We start from the raw sequence: 26,417 nt of genomic DNA on the forward strand, positions 1-26,417 counted from the left end.
CCTGTAACCGGAGCGGTGGGAAGTAAGAGTAAGTCTGCAAGACTGTGAGCGTAACAATAAGTACGGACATGACTCCAAACTGTTATTTTAGAGAAAAATCAGAAGGACTTAGCCTGTAGCTTCAGAGAGGTAGGTTCACTCGCTGCCAAACACGCTTAGCATGCGGCTGTGAGACATAATCCTTGTCTCTCAAATATCAGCAACTTTCTACGGTGAACACTGTGCATAGGTGTAGTGATAAGATGTACATTAAAGGTAATTTTACATGTGCTAAATGTGAGGCCCTCAAAATTTTTAAGCTGGAAGAAAAAAGTTTTGATCTCATCTACAAAAAACTACGTAATTGTATCAGTGAATTACTGATATTGCCTGCATTAAATGATTTTAACAGAACTGATTAAATAGGAATATATGGAAAATGTTCTTTAAAGATTGTAGTTTACACACCCCTCTCTATAGATTTTATTTTCAATAAGAACATATTTTTATGCTGTTTTATTTTAAATGCAGGTGAACCAAGGAAATTTGACCCAAAGTTCAGAGGACCTATTCATAACAGGTAAATACCTTAACTCATTCTATTTAATTCTTCTGGGTTTGCAGTGAACTGGGGATAAAAAATTTTATTAACAAAACTTGTGAATTTGATTCTGCATTTCTTTTAAATCCAGAAGACAGTCCTTACCGGACTTGAGGATGCATGATTACTGGGGAATATTTGGCTGTGTGCTCGTAAATTCGTTCTATTTGAATGCCAATTCTATATACTTCATATTGTCTAGTAGCTGCTGTCTTACCTTGTGCTGCTGTAAGCAGGACCGTTTGAGGCGTTGTTAGGTCCTGGGGTGCCACGGCCATGTGGTGCGATCTGTCTTGTTTCCATACAGCACAGGATGGAACCCTGGCACACTCTGTTTGTCAGTTTGCAGCTGGTTTTCCTGCTTCTGCAGTCACCTCACCAAGGGATTTATTTAGTTCTCTCCAGAACTAAGTGGTGCGTGGTGTGCATCATTACAAGAGTTCTGTGTGTGGCCAGCAGGGTGAATCCCTGGCAGAAATTGGGTGCTGCCTGAACAGTGGCAGCGGGGAAGTCCTGTCGGGGATGTGGCTGGCTGCTGGAGCAGCTCGGCCCTGGGACCCTCACTGGAGGGAACGGTTTTTACATGTGTGAAGAGAGTCTCTGAAGTGAGCGAGACTGCCTGCGTCACTGTGCCCTGCGGAGCTGGATCCTCAAGTATTGCAGTTTAATGGTATTTTAGAGCCATCTATTACTGTGCCTTTCCCTCTGGTGCGTGAGGAGTGGTGAAACTGGTTTGTATGCCAGCAGGACTTCCCCTGGTTTTACTGGTACTGTGCGATACAGTTAGTATCTAGTTTTGCACCGTTCTGCACTGTGGTTTGCTGTTACATCTGTGTAGTTGCTGTGACAGCTTCTGCAATTCCAAGTATACGTATATATATGTGCTATTCTATTTGTACATTCCACAGCAGCTTCTTTAAAACACAACCAAATGAATACAATACAACACTGCTATACCACATGTGTCCGATACATTTTATTATGCTTTGGTGAGTTACTATTGTTGGAAAAAATATAAAAAAATCAGTTCCCTAAATATTAAGGGTATGGCTTCATTGTACAGTAGACTGTAAGGCAGGGGTAGCTGCATTGATACTTATTGAGCATACTTTGCAATGGGGTGTACTTGGATTTAGATTCAACCTACCATTTCTGCACGATACCCAGTGACTTGCCTGGCCTTTTGGGGTCATCAGTGCAGTACTGTGCAGTACGCTATAGACGTGCCCTTGAAATAGGTTAAGATTATTATTAAATTTTAAAGGCAGTGAATGAACTGAGTTTTTAGAATTCCTTTTTCTAGTTACTACGATTAAATGAATGAGACTACACAGTCTTTCAAGCAAATAAAGACTATCTAGTTCCTATGACAAAATGCCTTCTCAGAAGATATTCCGAAGAGTTGAACAGGAGGAAAATGGGCATCTTCCTTGATTTGTTTCTGACTTTGGGGCTTCCTGCTTTTCTGTAGGAGAAGAGATACTCAGAATCTGAAAGCATATGTTGTCCAGACAAATGAGTGCTAGTAATGAATACGTGGGTGGGGACAGAGCTGTTTGTTTGCCTTGCCATAATGGGCGTAACTCTGTGTACTCTGCGTGGATGGGGAAACAACTGTCTTTGCTTTCTGCTGATAAAATAATTTGTCCTGCTTTTAATTTCGTTGTCAGTTTTCATTGGTCAGGGAAAATTTTGTCTTCATTTTTTTAAAAACGGAGAAGTTTCTAGGGAGATGATAGGCTGCAAATTGTACATATCTGCATTGAGGAGGAAAAGGTCCCATCCCATCATGGAGACTGCTGAGGCTGATGCGGTTTTGGAGCTGCCGTGGAGCAGATACGATGTTTTGAAGTTGTTGAGCACCAAGCTATTCCCCAAACCACTGACAGCCTGGAAAACTGAGAAACAGAAAGCCAGGTCTTAATAATTGTGTATTAATGTCTATTAAAGAATGGGTTATTCCCACAATCTTTGTCGGATGGATCCTTTGCAGGAGATTCAGTTATCTCAACCTTTTTTTTTTTTTTAAAAATAGAACAGAGCTGTTGCAAGTGTCTGAAGTGTTGGGCAATGGTGGGTAAAAGGAGCGTCTAGCGAGGCAAAGTGTACAGTGTTTTGCTGGTACCATCATTCTCAAGGGGGCTGTGTGTGGAGTTTGGTATGGTATTGGAGTATGGTTTGGTATTGGAGTTGGGGTGTGGTTTCAGGCAAACATCTCTTTATTAAAAAGGATTAAAATGCAATGGCTGCATTGGTTGACTCTGAGCCAACCAGCTCATGAAGATACAAGATGATGTTATCAAGATTATGTCTTTTATTGGTATGACTACATACTGCAGTCCTTTCAGTTTTCATTCTCGTTCTGCAGTGTTCAAGCCTGTCTGCCTCTGTTCTCCATAGAAACGTTAGCGTACAGTGGAAATATGGGTTGAAATAGTGGATTGTATCTGACTTTGTTATTTATTATACTTTACTGTATCATACTTTATTGCAAAGCCTCCTGCCAGAACAATCTGGCTTGACTTCACTACGCGTACTAGTCAGTGCTGCAGATGAGAGCAGGTCTGTCACCTCTTAGAAGGTTCAGTAGTTCACAAGCAGAGTGGAATCGCTCAGAAAGCATCTAAGAAATCGTGGGCGATTTGTCAGTGTTTTTCCAGATGTAAGTGTAACGTAGAGAATATGTTCTAAACTAGCATTTCCTATCCTTTGTGAGAAGAGTAAATTAGAGAACCACAAGTTATTTATCAGTTTTATCTTTCTCAGCAGAAAATTTATGACAGAGAAGAAGACTGCAGCCTTGTGGTACTCTCACTTGCACATACACACTGTTCTCGTCTTCGCAAGATGTGTTTCTTCTTTCTCTTTCTGAAAACTAATAATTTTAGAAATAAATGGAAATGTTTGTTTAGGGAGTTGATCCTAATTTGAGAAGTGTGTTTATGATACTGCCAGTGAGACTTTGTATGCACTGTGTATAGGAGTGAATTTAAGTGATAGTTTAGGGATGTTATTAAGTGTTCATCTATGTACATTGCTACCAGAAGGTACTTGTAAGATTTTATATATAGTATCCACCAAGGGAGTAAGCTTACAGGTTGAAGTGGTAGCTCTGCAACTTCTCAGCTCAAAATGATGTGGCAGGAGTTTTGGTAGACAACTTTCTGGAGGAGAACAGAAACTCCTGGTGTTCCTTGTCAGTCTGAGCTGGAGATGTATACCTGCCTGACACCAGAGGTGACGATCGCTTTAAGTGAGTTCATATGAGGCAAAATCTGGCACATTGTATTTTCAGTCTAAGCTATCTCTGACTCCTCAAAGGCAGAAATTTCCTCCAAGCCATCTTTCCTTAAATTCCGGTAAGGGAACGTATGCAGTCAATACAATCATGGCATATTTTTCTAAACTGCTTTGGCAAAATCAAATTATTAAATCCTGACTTACCTCCAATTTTGTGGAGCTTGTCTTAACTCTTTCCCTTGCCCCTGGTTATTTTTCTCCCTCCTCTATGTAGTTTCTTGGATTTTTCTCATATTCCTCTTGCTGGTTAGATACATTGTAGGGTTTTTTCCTTGTTATGTTTTAAAAACTCCTGACACCTCCTGGACTATCTTTAATTGTTCAACATCTTTCTAGAAATTCAGTGTTCTGGTTAAGACAAAGATCAACGTTTCCTCTGTGATTAGAAAATTTATTTAATGGATTTTCATGCAAATTGAGTATTAGTAAATTTCCATAACCATTTAGCTATCTTCTCTAAGAGTTTGAAAAAAACTAATAAAAATGCCTGACTTTAACTAGCAATACAGACTTCACCTTCTCACAAATATAAATGTGTCACCGGTAGATATCTGCATGGCAGATCACTTGATACTGTGGTCAATATTGAAATAATAAACAATTTTGACATTTAAATTATCCTTTGTACTTTTTAAACTAAATAACATGCTAAAGATGTTACTTAGACTACACTAAGAGTCTACCACAGAAAAATGTTGGTAGAATATAAAATCATTTTTTCTTGCTACTGGTATTTTGTTAGTCCTTATATGTTTTGTTACTTGTTGTTGTCTATGTTATAATGTGCCATGCACTTGCTAATATGAGTGGGGAAACCTACAGTTTTCTTTGAGTCCTTGTTTCGTGCTTCTGGGTTGGGGTAAACAGTGTCTACAGATGTTGCTCATTTGCAGATATCGAAATTTGAGTTTTCCAGAACTAAACAATACTTCCTTAAGCATGGTGCCTATAACTAAGACATATCAACTTAGTAAATCCATGCAGGCCAGTGCAGGTCAGTTGTACTCATTAAGAAAACGCAGAAATTAAGATGATGGAAACCAGCTTGTAACGAAAACTTGTATAAATATCTTTTTCTGTGCAGTTTTGGCTTCCGCAGTAGAAGTGGCCATTCATGGGGGGATTTTGAAAGGAACTTTCTCTGCAAACATTTAATTTATGGGCTCCCTGCACATTTATTCAGGCACGCAGGACGATGCCTCAATGTCACTGTGCTGATGGAAATACCCATTTGAACAGCAGATCTTTCTTCTCAGTTCAACCCCAGTGAAGAAAGGGGTCCTCGGAGCTATTCATGGCACTGTGTGGCATATATATTGTATAACATCACCTTGGCACCACGCGATTTGGGGAAGTCTCAGAACCCAAGCTGTTGGTCAAGCAGGGAGGAGAAACTTGGAAGTGAGGACAGTAGCGGTCACCTTAATCTGTCAGCAGAGTTGACGGTGGTAACCTGAAACTCATGCTCTGAACTTCTTGAGTCGTGTTTTTCCTCTGTGGTTGCACTATTTGTAGGTGCTAATCTACTGCTAGTGCTGTTTAACTAATAAACGTTGTAGTTTATTGCTGGTGCAGCATCTTGAGTGAAATTGCAGTTGTGACAGATTGGGCGTGAAACTGCCAAACAGAGAGAGGTTCTAGTCGGTCATTAACGATTAAGTGCATGAACTGTCAGTGAATAAATGGCTTTTATGCACTAATCCTGTGTGCAGATGATTTTATCTTTGCATTCATGTATTTGCTAGGATGCCATTGCACACGTGCAGGGTATTGTTTGCGTGCGCCGCCATGTGTAATGCGGCAGGAGAAGCCAAGGAGGCAGTGTGCTTCTGAGAGAGGGTGGAAAGCAAATCAGGCACCATAAATTAAGCTAAGTGACAGCAGTAAGCAGTAAAATGTGATGTGGGAGCCTGAACTGTGCACTTAACCAAATGAAGGTCTTTTATTACGTTATCTGAAAATGATGAATGTGATGGTTTTGTCAGCAATTTATCTCTATGGAAACTCCTGTATTCAAATACATAGACACACTGGTTTTTGATTCAGATTATGGAACTTGGTTATCTAAAAAGTACTAAAAAACATCAAAATTTCCAGTACTGGCTATTAGCATTTTTAATATTTTTATCATCTATACCATAAGAAATGTAAAGTGCTTTTTCTCATTAATCCTTGAATGTTTACACATAATTATTATATAAAAGTATATAAAAGTCTCCCCGGAGCCTTCTCTTCTCCAGGCTGAACACCCCCAACTGTCTCAGCCTGTCTTCATAGGAGAGGTGCTCCAGCCAGATTTATCTACTTCTTATATATTTTTTAAATACTTATATAACAGCAATACTTGGCAACAGTGAGTTTTACTAGGTGCTGTACAGAAGTTTGTGTATTACAAAGGAGAAAAATTCCTGCATTCTCGTAGAGAGTTTATGGGTACTTGCTCATGGTGGCTCCGCAAAACTTTAAAAGGAAGCTTTAGTGCAAATGGGTGTAACCTTTAATTTCATTTAGGTATCATAAAATGAGACCGGTGAGAATTGGACTGGAAGAGGTTTTTGAGACTATAGGAGTTGTAATTAAGGTACTTATGGTGCCATATTTCTCTTGAGACATCTTGAATTAAATATTGTATCTCTTAAAAAGGGCTCTGATGGGGTGAGAGCCAAGCTTGAGCAGTCTCAGAACTGCTTCTGAACAGAGGCTGGGAAAACAAGCAGCATTATTTTAGCATCACTACTTCTGCTTTAAGCAGTTGTCCTTTCTTAGATCACTGTCATATTGACCTTGAATCATGTACCACCTTGGCCTCACTAAAAATTTATTTCGGTGAGATGCTAAAACCCTGTCCCTCTAGAGAAGTGTACAGGATTTTTCTTTCCTTTTCCACACCTGGATAAACTTTTCAAGTTCTCCAACTGTTTAAAGGATCTGCGTTCTTTATCTCCTTTATGCTAAAGAATAACGGTTCTCTGTAAGAGGAGATGTGGTTTGGAAAACGGAAGGAATGGTAGATGCTAAAAATGACTGTGTGTCAGTTGGATTTGGACTAGAAGAATGCTTTTACTGGTGAGATGCAGCTTGCATCCGCTGGGCTCCTTGCCATGGCCTGGCAAGCAGAGATGACCATCACTCGTTTCATGAAGGCCCTTTGCTCTAGCGGGAGGCTGGCGCTGGTGCTCACGAGGTGGTGGCTGCTCCCTCCTCAGTCACAGAGACGTGGCACAGGATGGGCTTGGGTCCTGCGGCTGGGGACAGCCCCAGCAGCACCGGCCGTGCTGACACACCAACCCTTCTGATTGGGGCCGTCAGCGATGATCGTACAGCCCTTCTTCACCAGAACTCTGCCAGATAGGCAGGGCATGGCAAATGACAACAGCGATTGAAATCCTTTGGATGAGGAGGCTCTGGGCAGCACACACTTTTAATTCACTCCTTTGTTAATTAAATCCTGTCAAGACCATTAGCTGCAAATGTTTCTTAACCAGTGAGGCCTGCAGAGGCCTGTCAGACAGTAACTGCTGTGCTTCCACGGGCCTTCGGCAACAAGGGCTTGTGAAGGAGAGAACTGCTTGCCCCGGCCGGAGCCGTGGGGCCGGTGGTCCCCACGAGCAGGCACTGACCTGTCCGCTTGGGAGTGTCACGCGTAATGGCGATGGCACTCCTCGAACGGCTCTGGCCAGGGTCAGACACTGGAGAAGAACCAGTCTAGCGGTCTACATCTCCATTCCTCTGCCTGCGTGAACTTAATATGCAGACCAATAAGTAGAAGACAATAATTTAATTGAGTACTCTGTTTTCTCACTGGCTCAGTTTTCAGACTGGAGAGTGCTGTTCTTTGATTGCTTGTCTGTAAGAGAAGGTATGGCTCTTCACAATATGTTGGGGGTTTTTTTCCTCTCCCTAGAGCATATTTTGGTTGTATTAAATGAGGTGTAGCAGCTGAGTCAGAATTTTGTGCTGAGATCAGGGGTAGTTGTGTATAGGCTTTTTTCATTTCACGCTGCTATTCTTCTATTCATAAGCTATTTATAATACAAGTAAGTTGTGCTGAATCTTTCTTTCATCACATCATTGGCAATATTTGATACCAGCGTTACGGACACGCTGAGGCAGATGTCCTGTAGTGGCCAATACCATAAGTGATCTCATGGATTCAATGCTGTAAGGTATTACTTGTTTTAAGAATATTTAAACCTGTTGTTCAATATGTATTTATTGCTGTCTACAGTGCAAAAGGCATACACGTTTATTTGCTGTTCTTGCTGCGAAAGCAGGGCCTTACACCTCAAATGTGATGTTGTGAGTAAGACTTCTACTAAGTGCGGATGCAGACATTCAGATGTTTAATACCCTGTGACACTCGGTGTTTTCAAAGGGTCATATTAGACACCTTATTTTTAAAAAGTGCTTCTTTCTGTCCCTAGGCACTGTACAGACACTGTTTGCTGTGTGATCTTCATAGTCGTCATTCTGGGTTACATTGCATTAGGAATTGTGGGTAAGTAAATGCAGGTATAGTAGTGCTTTCTCATACCCAGGGGAGGCAACTTTATGAATGTTACAATTTTTAACTGGGATGTCCCTTTTGCTTATATCTGTGTAGAGTTTTCCAATCAATAAATAAATTAACATTCAGTGTCTATTGTAATTAGGGAAGAGTTCAAAACTGTGTGTTTATTGATGAAAAACTCAAAATTAAGTATGTTCAAGTAAAAATGACATGGTTTTATAATTTTGCTATCATAAAGTGTGGTGGAAAAAATCACTTTCATTTGGCATTAATCTGGCAGCAAAAGTTAGAGGTAAACACTTTGGTTTTAAGAGGCTTTTTGTTCTGAAGATATTACTGAAAGAACCTATGTGAGGCCCTCATGGCCTAATTGAATTGTTCCCACTTTGCTTAATTCCAAATTGACACCAAAATTGATCTGACTTGTGAAACTATTTGGAGCAGAAATAGTCACGCAACTCCCAGTTATAGGAGATCGGAGACGCACTTACCAGAATATACATGCAGTGTATATCTCTGCTTACTAAACCTGCTCTGAAACAGGCTGAAGAAAAGGAGATAATTTATTAGTCCTAAGAAGGAACAGCAGCTGCTGGACTGTGTACAGCTGCTGCAGACCTGCCATGCCTCCCACTTGGTGCTGGGAGTTTGCCAGGTCCCAAGGACATCCCTCTCCTGTCCGTGCTGTTGTCCTCCTCTTCCTACCTGATAGACTGGTTCTTCATTGATGTCCTGCTCTCTCCTTCAGTCACTGCTCAAATGCAAAGCCAGAGCTGAAGAAGCTGGACTCAGAGGAACATTTGCTGTTTTCTTGAGCATACAAATGCTCTGGTGACTGGTGACTGCCCCTGTGCAGGCAAACAGTATTCTGAAGTGCTGCTGCCCAGACAGAGGGACAGGAGAGCATGGACAGTTTCTAGCTGTACAGTATTCTTGTGCTGCCAGATCTTGTCTCTCTTTCCAGCACTGTATAAATCTCCTATTTTTTTTTTTTGCTAGAACTCTATGTCAACTCTGTATGTGCAGTTTCCAAAGAACCCCACCTGCTAGACATTGCAGAAGTAGATAGCAGCAGAAGGGGACCGGCCAGTTCCTCGCTTCTTCATGTCTGTGGTCTCAGACAACGCAGTTACTGTGATGTGAGACAGAGACTTAGTCATATTCCCTGCTCTGCACATGCAGTGCTTTCCCACAGCACACAAGGCATCCGAACAGCTGTCTCCTGCAAACCGTATGAAATATTGGTTAGAACTAGAACGTGTTCCTGGAACCAGATACCAAATTTGTAGCTGATGACTTTTTCTACCGTTCTTACAGAGAAGATTGGAATTTTCAATCGAGAAACATTTCTTTCCGCTCCAAATCCAGATCCATGTGGTCCCTGCTTTTCATCTTTCCTTGCACTGTGCTTCAACTATTCTTTTAACTCTAATTTGTTTCTAAGGAAAAGATGAGATCAGCTTTGATGCAGTTCCAGGGGCCAGCCCTGGACAAAATACATGAGAGTCAAAGAAGTTTACAGAATGGTAGGGGTTGGAAGGGACCTCTGAAGATCATATAGTCCAACACATTAAAAGAAAATAGATTATAAGTCAATCCTTAGTCATGAATTATGGCTTATTATAGGGGGAGAAAAAAGTAGTTTTCTGCAATTTCTTTTAGAAGTGTGACTACTGCTCTGGATCCTGTTTAATTTGGCGTGAGAAGTAAGCAGTAAATGCTGGTTCATTGCAGAACTGCTATGACTGAAAATCTGAGTCAAATTTTGCTGTCAGTATTGTAGGTATAGCACACATAGGCTTCAGCTATATGTGTGTCTGTGTAACAGTGAGGTAGAACTGTGTTATGTTTCAGGGGGGCTGAAATGTAGTCTGAGTAAAAGGTAATCAGTTCTCTTTGAAAGACGACAACAAACAATTTTTGATACTCACCTTAGTTCTGCTTCGGTGACAGCTGCTGTTGAGTGACTGTACTGAATAGAAATAGCTATTCCATGATTAACTTTCTTATCAATCTTTTATCTTTACAGATGAACTAAGTGTGCTAATTTAACATTCCATGTAGTTTTCCTTCATATCAAACGGACTTAACTCTTCATGTTTATTTCAGAGACTCTAGGCTTATCCAGGCGATACTTTACAAATGTTTAGCCTCTTAATTTTAGATTATTTTAATTCAGAAAAGGCAGCAAGTAAATTTTCTTGGAAAGGAGCCTCACATTCCAGAGGGCGGGTTAATTCAAAGTGGTAACTCTTGTATTGCTCCAAGGGATGCTTAAACAATACCAGAGTTATCAACGTGGCTTTGCAAATTCTGTATCATGTGTTCTATTACCTGTTTCAATACATAAGTAAATTGCTTGTGTTAAAAAGACATAAGAACAATTTAGCAGGTCAATTTCTCCATACATTAAAATATTACAAATATACCTTTAAGGGAAGCAAAATAATGATATGAAAGGCTGCCCTTTCAAAAATACACAGTAGAGGGAATGAAACAGATTGTATAAACAGATTTGCAGTTCATTTTTAAGTATCACAGGATGCCATTGTTCTAATCACATTTTCTCCTTGACAGGACACTTTCCAGCCTTTACAGCCACTGACATAGCCCATAGAGCACCGAAAAAAAAGGTGTGCATCTGACAGACATTTAGTGACAGACATCAGCTATTTTTGATACTATGCATGCGTGTTGGCTCCGCATGAATAAAAGGACTGACATAACTGCAGGCCTCCTGAAAATGCTATATCGGTGTCGTAGGATGTCACATTGCTGCTCTGAGGGCTGAATCAGCTGTGTAATATGGTTCAGCTATTCTTTAATTTTCTTTTTTAGCCCAGATGTTTGTGCCAGCACTCAGACTGCAGCCTTATGAGCATCAGAACATGCTGGAATAAAAAGTTTTATGTGACTGGATTCCTTTTCATTTAGTGCTTGATAGCGAGTCACCATTAGTGCAGTACAACATGCAAAACATGGTGCTGCTCTGTCAGGCTGGTTCTTACAATAACCTTTGTCACTTGGTGAGAACTGTTGAATTAGGTACTTATTCTTCACTGACTAGGCCAGAAAAATTGTGTGTTTATCACATGGATTCTTTCACTGTCATTTCTCTGAGTTTGCAAAGAAGGTGACAGAGGATTAAGTTTATTAATAAATGTATATGTAGTAAATGAGACCCAATTATTTTTTTTCACTTTGGAATTTATCTGAGAGGTGTCTTCATCCATTCACCCAGCAGCTCATCCAAGAGATGGAATTTCACAAAGTGTGCTGAATCTATTTTTTAAAAGCTTTTTAATTGTGTTTTACTAAAAACATGACTGAAGCCTTAGGCACACAGGACAGCTACTGCCAAGCAGGAGTAGCTTTAGACAATTTGGTAATGGCAAAGCAGGTACAATCTGAACAGAAATTCTGTTTGGAAGTGAGCAGTGTGTTCCATTGATTATAGTCTGCTAATTTCTGCTAATAATTGAGAAGCACAGCGCAAAAGATAAGTGATTAAATTTGAGACCAAGGATTGATACAAACCCAGTGGAACCAAGGCAGCCTTTTGAAGTATTTCAGCAGACTTTGTGTAAGAAGTAAAAGGAATGTGAGGAGAATGCACTGCTCTGCCCTTTGGATGAGCTGAGTTTTACCCTGTTGTCTGTGTTGGTCCACCCAAATGGGCTGAAGGAATCGAGCTGGGGTCACCTCGGCCCTTCTTATGGAAGGATCCTGAATAAGACTGAGATAGCAAAAAGGAAAAAAAAAAAAACCAACCAACATCATGTTGCAGTGTTTATCTCCTTTCTCCCAGGTTTGTCTGAGGAGTGAATAATAATTCCAGGTTTAATATGCTGTGCTACTTAGGAAAGGATATTGTTAGCAGCAGCGACTACTTCTGAATTATCTATACGAGGCAGGTATAAGTCTGGCTACAAAATTCTCATCAGTACTTTGAATCTGGCATTGTGGGGCTTATCTCTACTGCTTCCTCTTTGCTGGTGTTAAAGAAAAAATACAGTCAAATGCAAAAAATTAGTCCCTTTAATAATATGCCAAACTAATTTTGGGGCTGGGAAAAGAGCGATGTATGAGAGTCATTAACATCATACACGTAAGGCCTGAGAGGTCGTTCAGATCCGTATAGGAGCTTGACCCATTTGCAACCAGGCTTTTGTGTGCAGGAAAAGCAAGGTCATATGGAAGTAGAAAGAAAAACTCCTTCTTGTCAGAGTTGTGATAAAAGAAAGTGTGCATGGTGTAACCTACGGACTCATTGCAATCGCCAGAGAGTCGTCTGCTTTCTGATGTCGTGTACGCATATGAGTTATCAACTAACTGTAGGAATTCCTAAGAGAGAGTTGGTGCCTCCTAGATATTCCTGCTTAGTAATGCTACTGAAATAAATAAGCAGGGACTAACAAACTAAAAAGTTAATGGGGTTTAACACTGGTGAAACCCTTTAGCTTTCTCTGAGCATCAGAACACCAGAGTTAATCTGAAGTGAGTTTAATCTGAATGTGCAGAAAGTGTTTGATACCAAGCAGCAGGTTAATTTCCAAACTCCAAAACACAGGAAAACTAACATAGGTTAAAATGAACTAGCAGATTCATTTTGGTAACCAGGTGAAAAGGTTTTCATTCCAGGTGAAAGGTAGCATTACGGATTTTCTGTAACTATTTGCAAGTCGTTGAAGACATGTTGTGCATCTGTCCTGAACATTTCAATACATTTGCAGTCTGCTGCTCAGAGAGCTTATATAGATTCTGTCTACTGCACATGTCATTATTGTTGAGCGTTGTTATTCTTACCAAAGTGACCTTGAGGAAAATGACAGTTTCACAAATGACTAAGTATAATGTCACAAAGTTGAGAGAAAATGGGGTAATTACAGAGAAGCAAGTTCAAGGTGGTTTGCATAGATCAAAGCCTGGAGTGTATGCTAAGTGGGCTCCTGACATTCAGTATATAGTGCATTGGGGGGAGGTTGAATCTAAAATCTTTGTAATACCTGTAATCTTTTCCACATAATACAAGCACGAAGAAATGTTAGGGAGGAGATCAGCAGTCTTTTCTAATAGTTCTCTAGCAACCTGATTTTAGGGTGTCAGCTCAGAGTAGTGATATGGAATTATATTCTGGCATTATATCTTACTTTCAGATGATGCTTAAAAATAAATGAGATTTCCATTATTTAAACTTAGTAGTCAGAACAGTTCAAAGGCTAGTCATTGGCTAGTCAAGAAGGAAGCTTAGTCAGGTCTGCACACTACAGCTTAGAAATAACAATACCAATAGTGATAGCTGGAGCGTACTTGATCCTCAAAGGGAAATAATAGTGCTGGTGAAAATGGCTTGGAGAAGAAATCCTGCTTCGAAGTGGAGAAAAGAAGTTTAACAGTTCAATACAAACCTCTCTTCCCATTCAATACTATGGTTCACGGTAGCATTTAATTGCCAGGTGCAGGACTAATAACTGCAAAATGGAGAGTTGCCAAGTGAGAAGTCAGGAAATGTTTTCATTTACAAAGTGAGAGTTTGTTTCATTCCTAGTGCAGATGGAGTCCATTAGATTCAGTCACACACCCAGCTAACGTCATTAATTTTGATGCCGTTGTGGTTGTCTGAACGCTCTTTGTCTACATAGTTAGCTCCTCTTCTTTCCCCTTTTAATAGCTATTAGTTTTTAAGCCCATTACATCATATTTCAGGTAGAACGAAGATGTGTGTGCCCTGAAGGTAAAAAGTGAACTGGTTTGCTTTCTTACTGATTTGTCCATACCTTCGTCTTACCGCAGTTTAGTTTGGTTTATATTTTAGTTTTTCATTAGGAAATCTACAAATCAGTCGTGATCAACAAAGATTAAAATGGCCCATTAGAGGTGATACATTTTCATGCTAGCCAGTTTCAACTATTGACTGTGTACACTTGATTAAAATATTAAAAGATATGTGTATATTTGCAGCTTGGGTGCACGGCGACCCCAGGAAAGTGATTTATCCAACTGACAGCTATGGGCAGTTCTGTGGTCAGAAAGATACCGCCAACGAGTGAGTACTAAATGCATTCACACACCTTTATTACTCATGCACTATGAACAAAATGTGAGGTTTCAAATGTCTCTGTCTGCTAGGGGTTCTTGTGGGAAGTTGAATAGACAGTGACACTCTTACTGCATTTATTTCAAATAAAGTTCAGAAATAGATGAGTTGCTTAGTGCAGATCTAGACCCAAATTGTTACTATAGTGCAGTTATTTTCATAATTCATAGAATATTTTTGGTAAAGTATCAATATAACTTAAAGATTTACATCACTAATTGCATAGAAAGTGAGTGCCAAAGTTTGGATAGTTAATAACCGGTTGCGTAATTCTTCTGTCCACCTTGGGATAAGAGTAGTCGTAAAGCATTGTGGCCTGGTTCTCAGTTTTTCTCAATGTGCACCAAATAACAGAAAAGATCATGAGGAAAAGCTCTTGTGTTTTACCCAGTGCTGGTAGAGAGGAGACTGAGTGGTCTGGGAGACAGGCAACTGTAACCATACCTTCCTTGGGGTATCAGCCAAACTGCTCTACTTGTCTCAGTTTCCCAGTCTTTTTAAATTTTGACTTGTGAGAGTTAATTAGTTGATATCAACAGAGTGTTTCTACATAAAAATAACTGCTCAGGAAAGAAAGACGTTGCATCAGTGTTTTCTGTGAAAATCTACATTTTTCATGATACAGAATTTAAAGAAATAGTTTTTCTTTTTCCCTCACCTTCTCACTTTTAAAAAGCAAGCATTAGGGACCCTTTATGCCCTTGTTACTGTCAAGAAGCTGGACGCTGTGCAGGAAGCAAAACAGAAACTAGTGTTTGGTAACAGCTCTTTGCTGCTGCTTTCTTTTCGCATTTAGTTTTCTGGGGAAAAAAACTGAGGAAGCCACTGTCCAGAGAGCAGTTCAGAAGGGGAGGAGCAGGAGTTAGGGAGTGGAACAGAGGCAGAGCTAGGGGCTTTACATCCTCTCAAGGGTTTTTACAGAGGAAACTGACTGGATAGTGTATGAAGATCTGTTCCACCCTCCAACTAAGATTCCTCACAGCAGTTGTTGGAGAGTCCAACTTCCTGAAGGGGAAAAACTAGGAGAAAAAGTTTTAGTGTTGTGTGTGTTCCCCTCACTGCACCCTCCGTCCTCGCCCCCATATTCGTCCTTGTCCCCTCTGTGGTGTGTAGGAAGTGGTGGGCATATTGATTTGGGAGTCTCAGACATATACACACTGTGTGGCGTGTAGCCAGATGCTTCTCTCTGATTCTCATCATCCACTCATTCTTGTTTTTCTCTTTGTTACTCAAGTCTTCCCTTTAGTTATATCTTACAATGTGATTTCCAGTTTGTATTCACAAATGTCCCTGCATATATGTGATTGCTGGAGAACAATACAGCTACTGAGGCTGCATTTTGGCACTTATTTGCTACGTTGAGGAGTTTCTTATAAAAATATAAGCCAAAAGACACATTATACAACCTACTGGAGAAGCAAGAATGTTTCTGGCAGTGGGCCAGGAGGCCCCTCTGAACAAGTCCCTCTAGTCCCTAAGGGTGGAGGTGTGGGATGTGTTGTCAGGCCTTCGTTGATACCATTGCCAGATTTTTCAGACACCCTGAAAGTAGGTGGTGTAAAAGGCTAAACCCAGGACTGCGGTTTTCCAAAGTCCCCAGTGTCTTAGTCTGAGACTTTTTCATTGGAAAGTGATCACAGTCTCTGTGTTTTGGATCTTGTGCTTGGAACAAGCATCTCCAGCAATCTCACTGAAGAGTAGAAAATAGAAGCTAAAAACCAAGCCAACGCTCACAGCCCGTGCAAAAACCCATTTGAACTCCAATGAATTCCACGCAGTCAAGTTAATTCTACCTCAGGTTGTCATGAGGGTCTCTCTTAGGCCTCTTTGCATCTCCCTGTAATCCATCCATTACTCTTCATGTAATATCTAAACTTGTTTTGCCTTCTACAGACCACAGCGTAATCACAGAATACAACACGATTTCAATATAGAGAATACAGGCCTAGTTCTCGGTGACTGTTTTCTTGCGTTATGTACATGTTTAAACTTTCTTTTCTGCTGTCGATATCAGCAAGTGGGATAAGGCATAAGAAAAAGAAAAGAGATTTCATTAATGGCTTTGAGCAGCTCACAGATAATAAATACTGTCAAGAAACTACTAAAGAACGATGACATTTCAGCCCAAAATTTTATTCTGTTGATTTGAAGAAATAACAACTAATGATAATGAATTGTATTTGCCAGGATGCATGTTTTGTTAAAAGCATGAGTAGAACATATCTCAGTGAAAACAGTCCAAGTTTTAAAGGCAGCTTGAATGGCTGTGATGCTGTGTAACAGCTTTGAAGGCATGGGCGTGTTCAGCAATTGTTGGGGGCCGCGTGCTGGTGGAAGATCAGAGGGTCCATCCTGGAGTGGGGGAGACAATGGGGAGATGCGGGAGCAGGACTGGTGCCAAGCCAGCAGATTGCAGAGGGGCAGCCTTGTTCGCCCAAGCGCACTTCGTTGTTAATACTGTCCTGCTGCCTCTGTGCCCATCACCACGGTGGGGTCAGTGGGGGCTCAGACAAACACTTCCCATGTTCTCTTTGCACATCACAGCCCATAGCGGGGCATATGCACCGTTACTTCTTGTAGGGACACTGTGTAGCCCTGGCACGGCTAGCTGGCTTCGAAGTCTTGTGTGAAAAGGGCAGGACTACTGCCATACCATCTTCACTACAGCTGCCTGGCAGTTTTCTGACATAGCAAAGATTAACTGCATATTTTTCTATCTTCAAAACCCAGATATTTTAATCCAGAGATTTTGGGGTAATCATTTTTCAACAAATCCAAAGTAGGGTGACAGCTACCTCAAGGTCCTGAGTTCCAGAAGCTGTCAAGTGTGTGGATTCTGGGGTGCAAACCCCTCAGTCTGTGCCTTATTTACATAAAAGGAGGTTTATCAGCGTTATTAGCAGATGCTATTATCATTCTGCTTCCTGGACAGCTGCTTTTGCTTTCCAACCATAAAAAGCTTTTGATTGATTTTGGTGCCACCTTCTGATCAACAAAAAAATAGGCAGCTTTTACAGTGTAGCATTTGCTGATGGTAATTTTGCGTGCAGTACATACACAACGCGTTCAGCATAAGCAAAGGGACCACAGTGGTTTTGCAGGGGGGTTTTACAGACCTCACTTCATGGAGGCAGGACTACAGGTACCTGTAACAGGGCCTGGGTTTGTTTCGGCCTAAAACCTTGCTGTGGGAAAAACTTCTCAAAATTAGCATTCTTTAGAACAAATACTTCTGGTTTCAGAGATGTTTGGCACAGAACATTCAGGGCCTGCTTGGGATTTGTTTTTTTGTCTTATGTTTACACTATGACTGTTCACAATAATAGAATTTAAATCTCAATGTATACTATAAATTTTTGAATGGTGGGATGTATAAGCACCCATATTTATAATATTAATTATCTTATATCCACTTCCCTAGGAACAAGACCATTTTGTTTTACTTTAACATTCTGAAATGTGCCAGCCCCGTAGTGTTAATAAACCTACAGTGCCCTACAACACAGGTGAGTGAAATACAGAGATAAAATATTTTCCCTGCCTCTTAGTCATGGTGCTTGAGAACTAGACATAGATTCATTTGGATTTTAAAATTGCTGTTAGTATCCTTCAAAATATAATATGTTTGTTTTATAGATAAAATGTGTAGCACAGGGTCTCTGTAGCCTGTGATGGTCAGAAAAAATAAATAGAAATGCACATGTGTATTTTGGATAAGAGTTGGCCAAAAAAAGTCTCTTTATTTGAATACAGCAATTTGTTAGTTATGAATTCATCAGACAGCTATCCAGTAGTAATCAGTGCATGCAGACGATAATTCTGATTGACATCTAGGGTTTTCCAAACTAGACATGTTCAATAAAATATGGATATCCTGAGTGACGGGAGCGTCTGGGGGTGGTGAGAGCCTATGGCACTTTCAAAAGTGAAGATCTTGAAGGCTTGTTCTTGCCTTATGCCACAGTCTGTGCTCCCTTAGCTGTGCTGCAACTTCTCGTGAAGTTGTGAAATAAACCCAGCCACTGACCGTGAGTGGGTTACAGTTATCCTCCTGATCTTTTTAACATCAGACCATTTTACTGACCTGCTTTGTTGAACAATTACACAGCCAGTTATGTCACTTCATCTTACGAGGCAACAACTTATGGCATGGGGCAGATCAGAGGAATTAGGTGCAGGACTGCTCTCATCCAACTTTGCTGCCAAAGTAATTGTACCGTGTAATTAAACTGCAGGTGGCAGAGTATGGTCTCAGCCATTTTGACAACATTCAGTGAAGTCCAGTATTAATTTGAATGAGGGTTGTTGTATGGTAACCAATTTATTGATTCCAAGTGTTAATTGTCTATTTATTTGGCTATCATTTTAAAATGTTTCCCATTCCAATTTGCCCTTACTCCTCATCCCTGTCCTTGATAGATGTTTCTGGCGTATCAGTTAGTGTGACTGTATGGACTGTTTGACACAGCTGAAGAGATGGAAATCTCCGTCAAGGAAGAGCAAGAACCCTCTTAACACTGAGCAGTTGCTGTCAGAATGGAAACTTTCTCTATCAGCAGCAGATTTGTTACCGGAATCCCCATCTGTCCACATACAGACACTGGCACTGTTACCCTGCCATCTTTAGACTCTGTTCTGGGAGCAGTTCAGCCTGCTCAGAAATACTGAGGTCCTTGTGTGGGATTTGGCTGGTGCCGTGGTCAAGGTGGCAGTGGTCATGAATCAACTAAGGTGAAATACTTGTTGAAGGACAGTTGGGGCAGTAGAGCAGTTATTTTGTTTATTTTCAGACACACGTCTCCAAAACTTAGAATGTTTTTGAATGCTGTTTGCTATTGCAGATGGTTAATTCTCTGGTCTTTTGTGACAATGCAGAAGAAACCTTTGTTTGATAATTCCTCTTTTGAACTGCAGGCAGGGTCTTTCATTCCTGTCCCATGAGAAAAACCCCCAAGAACTGGCATGGGAAGAGCTTCCATTCTTGAGTAAGACCATGGATTTGAAAACTGTCATTATAGTTCACTGAATCCACAGACAGCACATTTCAGCCTGTTTCATAGATGGGAAACTGAGGTTATAGTGGAGCGTATGCTTGTTAGTCGCCTGCTGTCCCAGCAAGGACAAAACTCTTCTTTCTCTGTTCCTTGGCCTGTGGGTAGTCCATAGGACTGTAGTACTCATCTAAAAAGACGCTCTTGCAGCTTCTACCCTCTTCTAAGGATTAGTGCATGATCTTTTCCCCAAATTCCTTTAGGTGAATCATACATGGCAGAACGCCCTTGAGGTAAATACAGTTTTATGTGTGATGTCCCTCTGGCACTTGAATAGCAGCTTTGGAAACAGAGAACAGCCTTCTAGAAAATGCTGAAACTTGCTAAGAAGATGGACTTCCAACCACCTCACAGTATTTAGGAACACTGAGGAGTCAGAACTTGCGTGATTCCAGCGACCAGCAGAGCTGTCATTGTGCACTGGGGGCAGCTGCTTCTCCAAGACATAAATCTAAATCATAACTTCTGAGTGGATGCATTCGTCAAACCCCAGTCCTCACTTGATTTCTCACAAATCGTTTGTAATGGCTGTACCTTGGGTGGTATGAATTTCATTCCTGGCATGCGCACTCCTCTTGCGTTGTAAGTAGGGGAGATTCATCATTAGTCAGTAGTGAAAAGTCACCTTTGAGTGATTTACAGCTAACTTGACTTGAACAATATCTGTGGATATGTATTTGCCTGAAGAGATTGTGTAGAAAGGTGGAACAATTTTAGCTGCATGAGACTTTTTTTTAATAGAGTTCTGCTTATAAGTGTAATAGCAAGAAAGTGTGTGTATCCTGTGAGAGTAGCTACTGCACCACATTGCTTATATACACTGCTGCTGATGGAAGTAGAGGAGGACCCGTCAGGTTTTTTTCCCGGTGTTCAAAAAAACCCCATTTTTTTTTCAACAGATTGAAAGCTCTGCATATCTACCAGAATGCTTAGAACCTGAGAAGATACAGAGAGTGTCTTGATATGCCAGATACAAGGAGAGACTTTGAAAGTGTATTCATCAAAGATTTTTTTTTTTAAGTATTCATCTAGGGAATTGAGAGGAAAACCTATGTCCCTTTCTAAATTCTGCAGTAAACATTACTGAAGGCAATTCCATAAAATAGTGCACTTTTCTAGGTGGCCTTTTTCTTGCTTTTTAATTGTGCTGACTTTCCTTATCCTTCTCTACTCTCAGTGTATCTTTCCTATTTTTTTTTCTTTTCTTGCAGCTTTGTGTCTCGAAGTGCCCAGACAGGTTTGCAACCTACATTGACGTTCAGGCTTCCTACAGATATAAACCAGACCAGTGGAATTACTTCAGGCAGTTCTGCAAACCTGGTTTTAACAATCCTCGCAAGGTGTGTATGTATCAGTCGGTGGTGGGCTACATTTTTTCTTCAACCAATATGTAATATGCGTGATTTTACTGAGCTGCATCAAAGCTTTGAATTATTTTGATTTCACCATACAAAGACTTGTCCCATGTACGTGGTTGGTTTGACAGTGATTTAATCAAGGGTGAAGGTGTTGTATGCACACCAAACCCCCCGCTCTTTAAATGATTCCTTTTTGCTGAAAAGAATATCTGCAGCTACCTGGGTAGTTGCAGTACTGTGGCAAGCAGTATCCTTTAGTACTTCGGTACTCTACAGCAGTAGAGCAGAGTAACTCAAACCAGCTCTTAATGCTCCCGAGTCATCTATAGCTACTTAGTAACTTAGCTAGCAAAATGAATCTATCCTTCATGTATCTGATTTTATACTCAAATACACAGTGTTATTTCTCCCATCTTCAAAACATCTTGCAATTCAGCTATTTTTTAATTGTGTTAAATTCTTACTCTTCCTGAAGAGAAAAGGTGAAGAGGAGGCAAGGAATAATTTCCCAGTCACTTCTGGCTTAGAAGACTGATCCAAACTGAACAGGTTGTCTTTTTTTTTTTTTTTTTTTTTTTTTGTCAGTAGAAAAGGAAAGAATAGTCTTTTCCCAAATCTCAGTGACAGTTTGCATTCTCACTTACATCATGAATGTATCTGTAGCTCCACCAGTCAAGTTTGGGGAGGAGGCTCCAAAGCCCGGTTTGGGGCATTTTCTCAGACTGGGTGAGAAATAAAAACCACGTAGTTATTTTACTATGTATTCAGCATTCCTGTTTTTCCCCTTTTTAGTCTGTTGCTCAAGTCCTACGTGATGAAGATTGTCCTTCGATGATCATTCCAAGCAGGCCTTGTGAGTGATTCTACTTCTTACACACATCTTAGCAGATTATAAGCGTTCACATTAAACCACAACTCCAGCCCGAAAAGTGTTTTGTGGTAAGGTCACCAGGAGCTGTCTGTTATCTGCCAGTGATGTCCATTCATTTTTAAACAGTTTAAAAGTATAAAGATTTGTTATTGTTTCTAACTGGCATCTGTGAACATTCAGCATGTGATTGGGTCAAGCTGAGCTCTTTCTTGCTCTTGAATCATCACTGATAACAAAAGCTTTACGGCGGAAATTGTGTCTTTCAAAACATGCAAGTGAGCAACCTCATTGGCATCAAGGAAACGCCAGGAAGGTAGGAAGGATCGTGTGGCCAGATGTTGAAGTTCAGACGATACTTGAGCCCAGTTACAATGCAGCTCGCTTTTCAGTTGCAGCGCTGGCTATGCAGGGCACGCAGAGGAATTAAGGGACCAAAAAATGTTTTTGTCACTATGGTCTTTCAGAGTATTTCAGAGTAGATAACCCCGGGTCTCGGAGCTTATCTCAGCTGCAGAGGTGTAATACCAAGAGTATCTGTCACTGACCCAGAAGCTCATGCAAATAAGAAATTGCTGTTTATTTTTCCGTGCTTTAAAATAGACATCACGTAAACCAGGGACATGTTATCAAAGAAGAGAAAATATGGATTAAATTTAAAAGAAAATATTAAGAATTTGTCTGAAAACTGATGTACTGACCCAAAAGACAGAAAACAATTTGCAAAGAAGCTATTATCTTCTTTTAGAGCACAACAAGGGGCAAAGATTACAGAGGGAGCAAAAAGAGACATGTTACTTAATTATTGCCTCAGAATAATTGGTAGGATAGATATTCTAGGCTGAATATCTGGCATCAGTATTTGTTGGAACCTGGTAAGGAAAGCACAGAATTGCTATATAAAGTTAAAGTAGAGCTATGTTGGAGGACTGACCTGCTCTTCCCTTTGGAATGAAAACCAGGAGCTTTTGCAGCAAAGAGCAGGGCAGCATAAATGAGCATGTAAACATCTGTCTTTTATAATCTCTTCTGCCATCTGTCTAACCAATAGTTTCTGTCTTTTTTCCATTCCTTCCTCTCCAAGAAAATCTGGTGATAGTGGCTGGTACTGCAGCTTATCTGGCATATGAGGAACTGACACTTGCTGTTATGTATTGTTTTGGGTGCTAATACCATTCGTGACCCGTCATGTTGAGTCTGTCGCTGGGGGCTGGTGTCATTATTAGTATGAAATGACATATTTGAGAAGCTGCAGTTTTTATAAGCTGCCCAGATACTGACAGAGAGTAAGTTTCGCATTTATTACAAATTCTTAAACTGCTACAGATACCACTGTTGTTATTTGGTAGCACCTGGAATCTCCAGTTGAAGGCTATGATCCCACCGTGCCTGAGCTTGGACAAAAAGCCACAGAGCATAAAAGTCGTAATCTTGAATGTAATGGCTCTTCCAAGATTTGTCAAAGTCAACATATCATTAGATAATCAGTTGAAAAACAATTGACTGTAAATCTGAAATTACATAAATGTGTTACAAAAGACAAGAGAGAAAAGCGGAGCTTGACATGAAATGTAATATATGTGTTTTGTTTTGATATTTTGAATAGTTCTTAAGAGATGCTTCCCAGACTTCTCCACGAAGAATGGTGTGCTCACCGTGGCAAATCAGACTACGTTCAGAGATGGAAGAGGGAAAACAAGAAATGTAACTGATCTTAGGGAAGCTGCAAAGTAGGTTTTACCCTTCTTCAGTTCTACTTGGTTGGATTCTGAGATTGTGAAATCATTTAGGAACTGAAAAAAAATAACCAGAATCTGTTGTAGCAGATGGCTGAGGGTCCCCAGGCAGGACTTGCTAGCAAATGGTCTCTCTGTGCCTGGGCACTTGCGAAGTTCCAGTAAGGAAAACCAGCACTGGGGTACGCAGAAATAAGCAAGGAGCCAGAAGTTTTAGTCTGATTGTCTCAGAGCGACTATCAGTTTTTAAATCGTTCTTGTTGGTTTTCCTAGCAAAAATTAGTATTAAAGAAAGCTAAAGGAGGTTCAAAATGAAATCCTTGTGCTGCAGGACTCAGGCGACTCAGTAATGGCCTCGGCTATTTCTATGATGGCCTTTCCACTAACGTGGACGGTCCTAGTACTTTGGGCATCTCACCTTGTCAGAGTGCTCCTGGTTTTAGTGCATGTTTAAAGGTCAAAAAGTGACGTTCTGGGCTCTGGTGCATGACAACACCTCCCTTGCAGATGGACGGCAAGCGTCTCCAACCCTTGTCATCAGCCAGGACGAGAGAAAACTGCTGCAAAAGCCTCACTTTTCCAGCTGCTGCCAGTCCTTGCCCTGTCTGGAGGACAGGGTACCTTTTCTTACCTCTTGATCCAAGGCTACCATATTCCAGCGCCTTACCAACACTGATAACACCTGCGACTTACCAAGTTCCCTTCTTCTGGCATCTACAACTACGTTGTCAGTTCTTTGATAAAAAGATCCTTCATTTCATCTTAGGAAAACATTAATATGGGCAAGCGCTTTGCAGGATAGGAGAACAGTTCCATAAAGTCAACCTTTTGCTTCACTGAGCTGTTTTCTGCTTCTCTGCTATGAGCAGTTCTACACTCACAACTTTTGGCTCTTGGTACTTAGTAGATCTTAATATTATACACCTTTTTTGTGACAAAATAAGCAATTATATCTGGTGATAGTTAGTACTCAAATCTTTTTCAATAAAGCTTTTTTAGGAGCTGTATAGATGTTTTTACACAGGTTTTTTCTTTGGTGTAACTCTGATTGATGTTGACTTGGTTACAGAACTGGGGCTGGAGGATGGTAATATGCTCATATCACTAGCAAAGATATTTCAAATCCTTTCACTGAGCCTATTTGTTGTTTAAATAAATTCTACTTTTCTACCCAAAACAACCTTTACTTTGGTTTGTCTTTTCTCAGTGGCATCAATAATGTCCTGGATGCAAGATCAGTTGGAGTGAAAATTTTTGAAGACTATGCCATTTCTTGGTATTGGATTTTAATGTAAGATTTTCATGGGTATTTTTAATTTTTTCGAAATTCACTTTAGAGCATGCAGAGAATTAAGGAATAGATCTTGTATTTGTTTGTACCAATCCCACTTTTAAACTCAAGGAGCAACTGTAATTTCCTTTCCTCACACGATAATAATGCTGTTATGGTTCTGTACGTGACCTAAGGATAGCACAGCATACACACACGTCGAGTGTCAGTAGACTTTTAGTATCCTACCAGGCAGAAAACCAGGAGATGCTGTCTTCTGTTGCAGGACCCATCTGCGTGGTAATTCCAAAAGTGAAAAATCTTAATTAAGAGACTTTGAAACCAAGTGCAGTTGCTAAGTGTCATTAGTATATATAAAAACCACATATCTAAATTCATACTAGCAATATATAGTTAAATCCATTATAATACATAAATCCAAAATAAATCCATAAATTCAATGCAGCAGGCAAAGCAACATCAAGAACAAAAACTACTGAACAATATTAACTTCATCTTGCAATTAATACTCACTAATCACCAATTACTAAAAAATGCAGCACTGTAGCAAAAGAATTAGCTATTTTGCTGAAGTAAGTATGTAAGTATATGTGCATTCTTAGTCCATTAATACTGTTTTTGATGGACCAGGGTGTTTATCAATTTAAACAGGGGCAGAAGTCTTTGACAGGTGAGAGCCTATAACATGCACATATTAAGCACACATTATTCAAGCCTAAATGCAAATCCACAACAATAAATACATCAACTTTAGACGACAAACTTAATGCGGAAAATTAGTCTGTTCAGAAACATAAGTTGTCAGCTTTTGAAGGTGTTCAGTCACTGGTGGGAGGACAGCTTTCTTGTAGTCTCATACTGTGCTCACAGTAGTGGCAAGAAACTCACTGGTATTCAGCAACCTCGGTTCTCTCTAGATCTCTTACTGAAATCAGGGTTATGGTGCAGATTCTTTCAAATTGCTGAACAGATAGGCTAGGAAGAAAATTGACCATTTTTTGAACAGAAATTCTAAATACTGAAGCCAGTTTCCACATTTCAAATACGATATAAGAAATTGTTGCTACTTTTAAAATAGTTGGATAGAATTTTCTTCAGACTTTTCAACAAATGATGGCCTACATCAAACCATTTCTGGACAAACATATTTAAGTGCTAGGGTCTGGGTGATGACAGTGAAGGGCTGACAGTGAAAGGAAGCTGGATTAAAAATTAAATATAGAATCGCTCTAGTTGTCTTAGCATACCCCAAAAGAACTGCTGCTTTCAAGCCTCAGTTGAAGGGAACCAGTCTATTGAGGACAGCTGTTACCAGGTACTCTGTTTTGGTGTCACTAGGGCTTAAGGTAACTTACTGCTTTCAAGAACAGAGTCATAAGTTCCAAAACTACAACTTCTTTTGAGGAATACATTCTGAATTTCAGAAAGCCATTCGGAGCGGGAAAATACACCATGCTAAAAAGCCTTTAAAGGGCTATCACTTAAGACCAGCTTACAAAGGTTTAACTAAATAAGCTGATGTTCTTTTTTTTTGTCCCTCTGCTCATCTGGCTTAGTTGGCCCAAAACATCTGGGTTTGATTGTTCATGATCAGGCTGACCCACTTTTTATCTTTGGTAACGGCCT

The 26,417-nt window shown here is 40.3% G+C and overlaps 1 protein-coding gene across 2 annotated transcripts in view; it reads left to right on the plus strand.

Moving 5' to 3' along the window:
• SLC44A5 (solute carrier family 44 member 5) overlaps nt 1-26,417 on the plus strand; it is an 88,647-nt gene that overhangs the window by 42,087 nt on the left and 20,143 nt on the right. For both annotated transcript variants that reach the window (XM_063343581.1, XM_063343580.1), the window contains exons 2-9: nt 511-559; nt 8,305-8,378; nt 14,352-14,436; nt 17,909-17,993; nt 20,750-20,878; nt 21,689-21,749; nt 23,371-23,494; nt 24,708-24,791. In XM_063343581.1, the coding sequence (XP_063199651.1) occupies nt 511-559; nt 8,305-8,378; nt 14,352-14,436; nt 17,909-17,993; nt 20,750-20,878; nt 21,689-21,749; nt 23,371-23,494; nt 24,708-24,791 (691 nt within the window). The remainder of the gene's footprint in view (nt 1-510; nt 560-8,304; nt 8,379-14,351; nt 14,437-17,908; nt 17,994-20,749; nt 20,879-21,688; nt 21,750-23,370; nt 23,495-24,707; nt 24,792-26,417) is intronic.

The sequence above is a fragment of the Chroicocephalus ridibundus genome, chromosome 8 (assembly GCF_963924245.1).
Source record: "Chroicocephalus ridibundus chromosome 8, bChrRid1.1, whole genome shotgun sequence".
Lineage (NCBI taxonomy): Eukaryota > Metazoa > Chordata > Aves > Charadriiformes > Laridae > Chroicocephalus > Chroicocephalus ridibundus.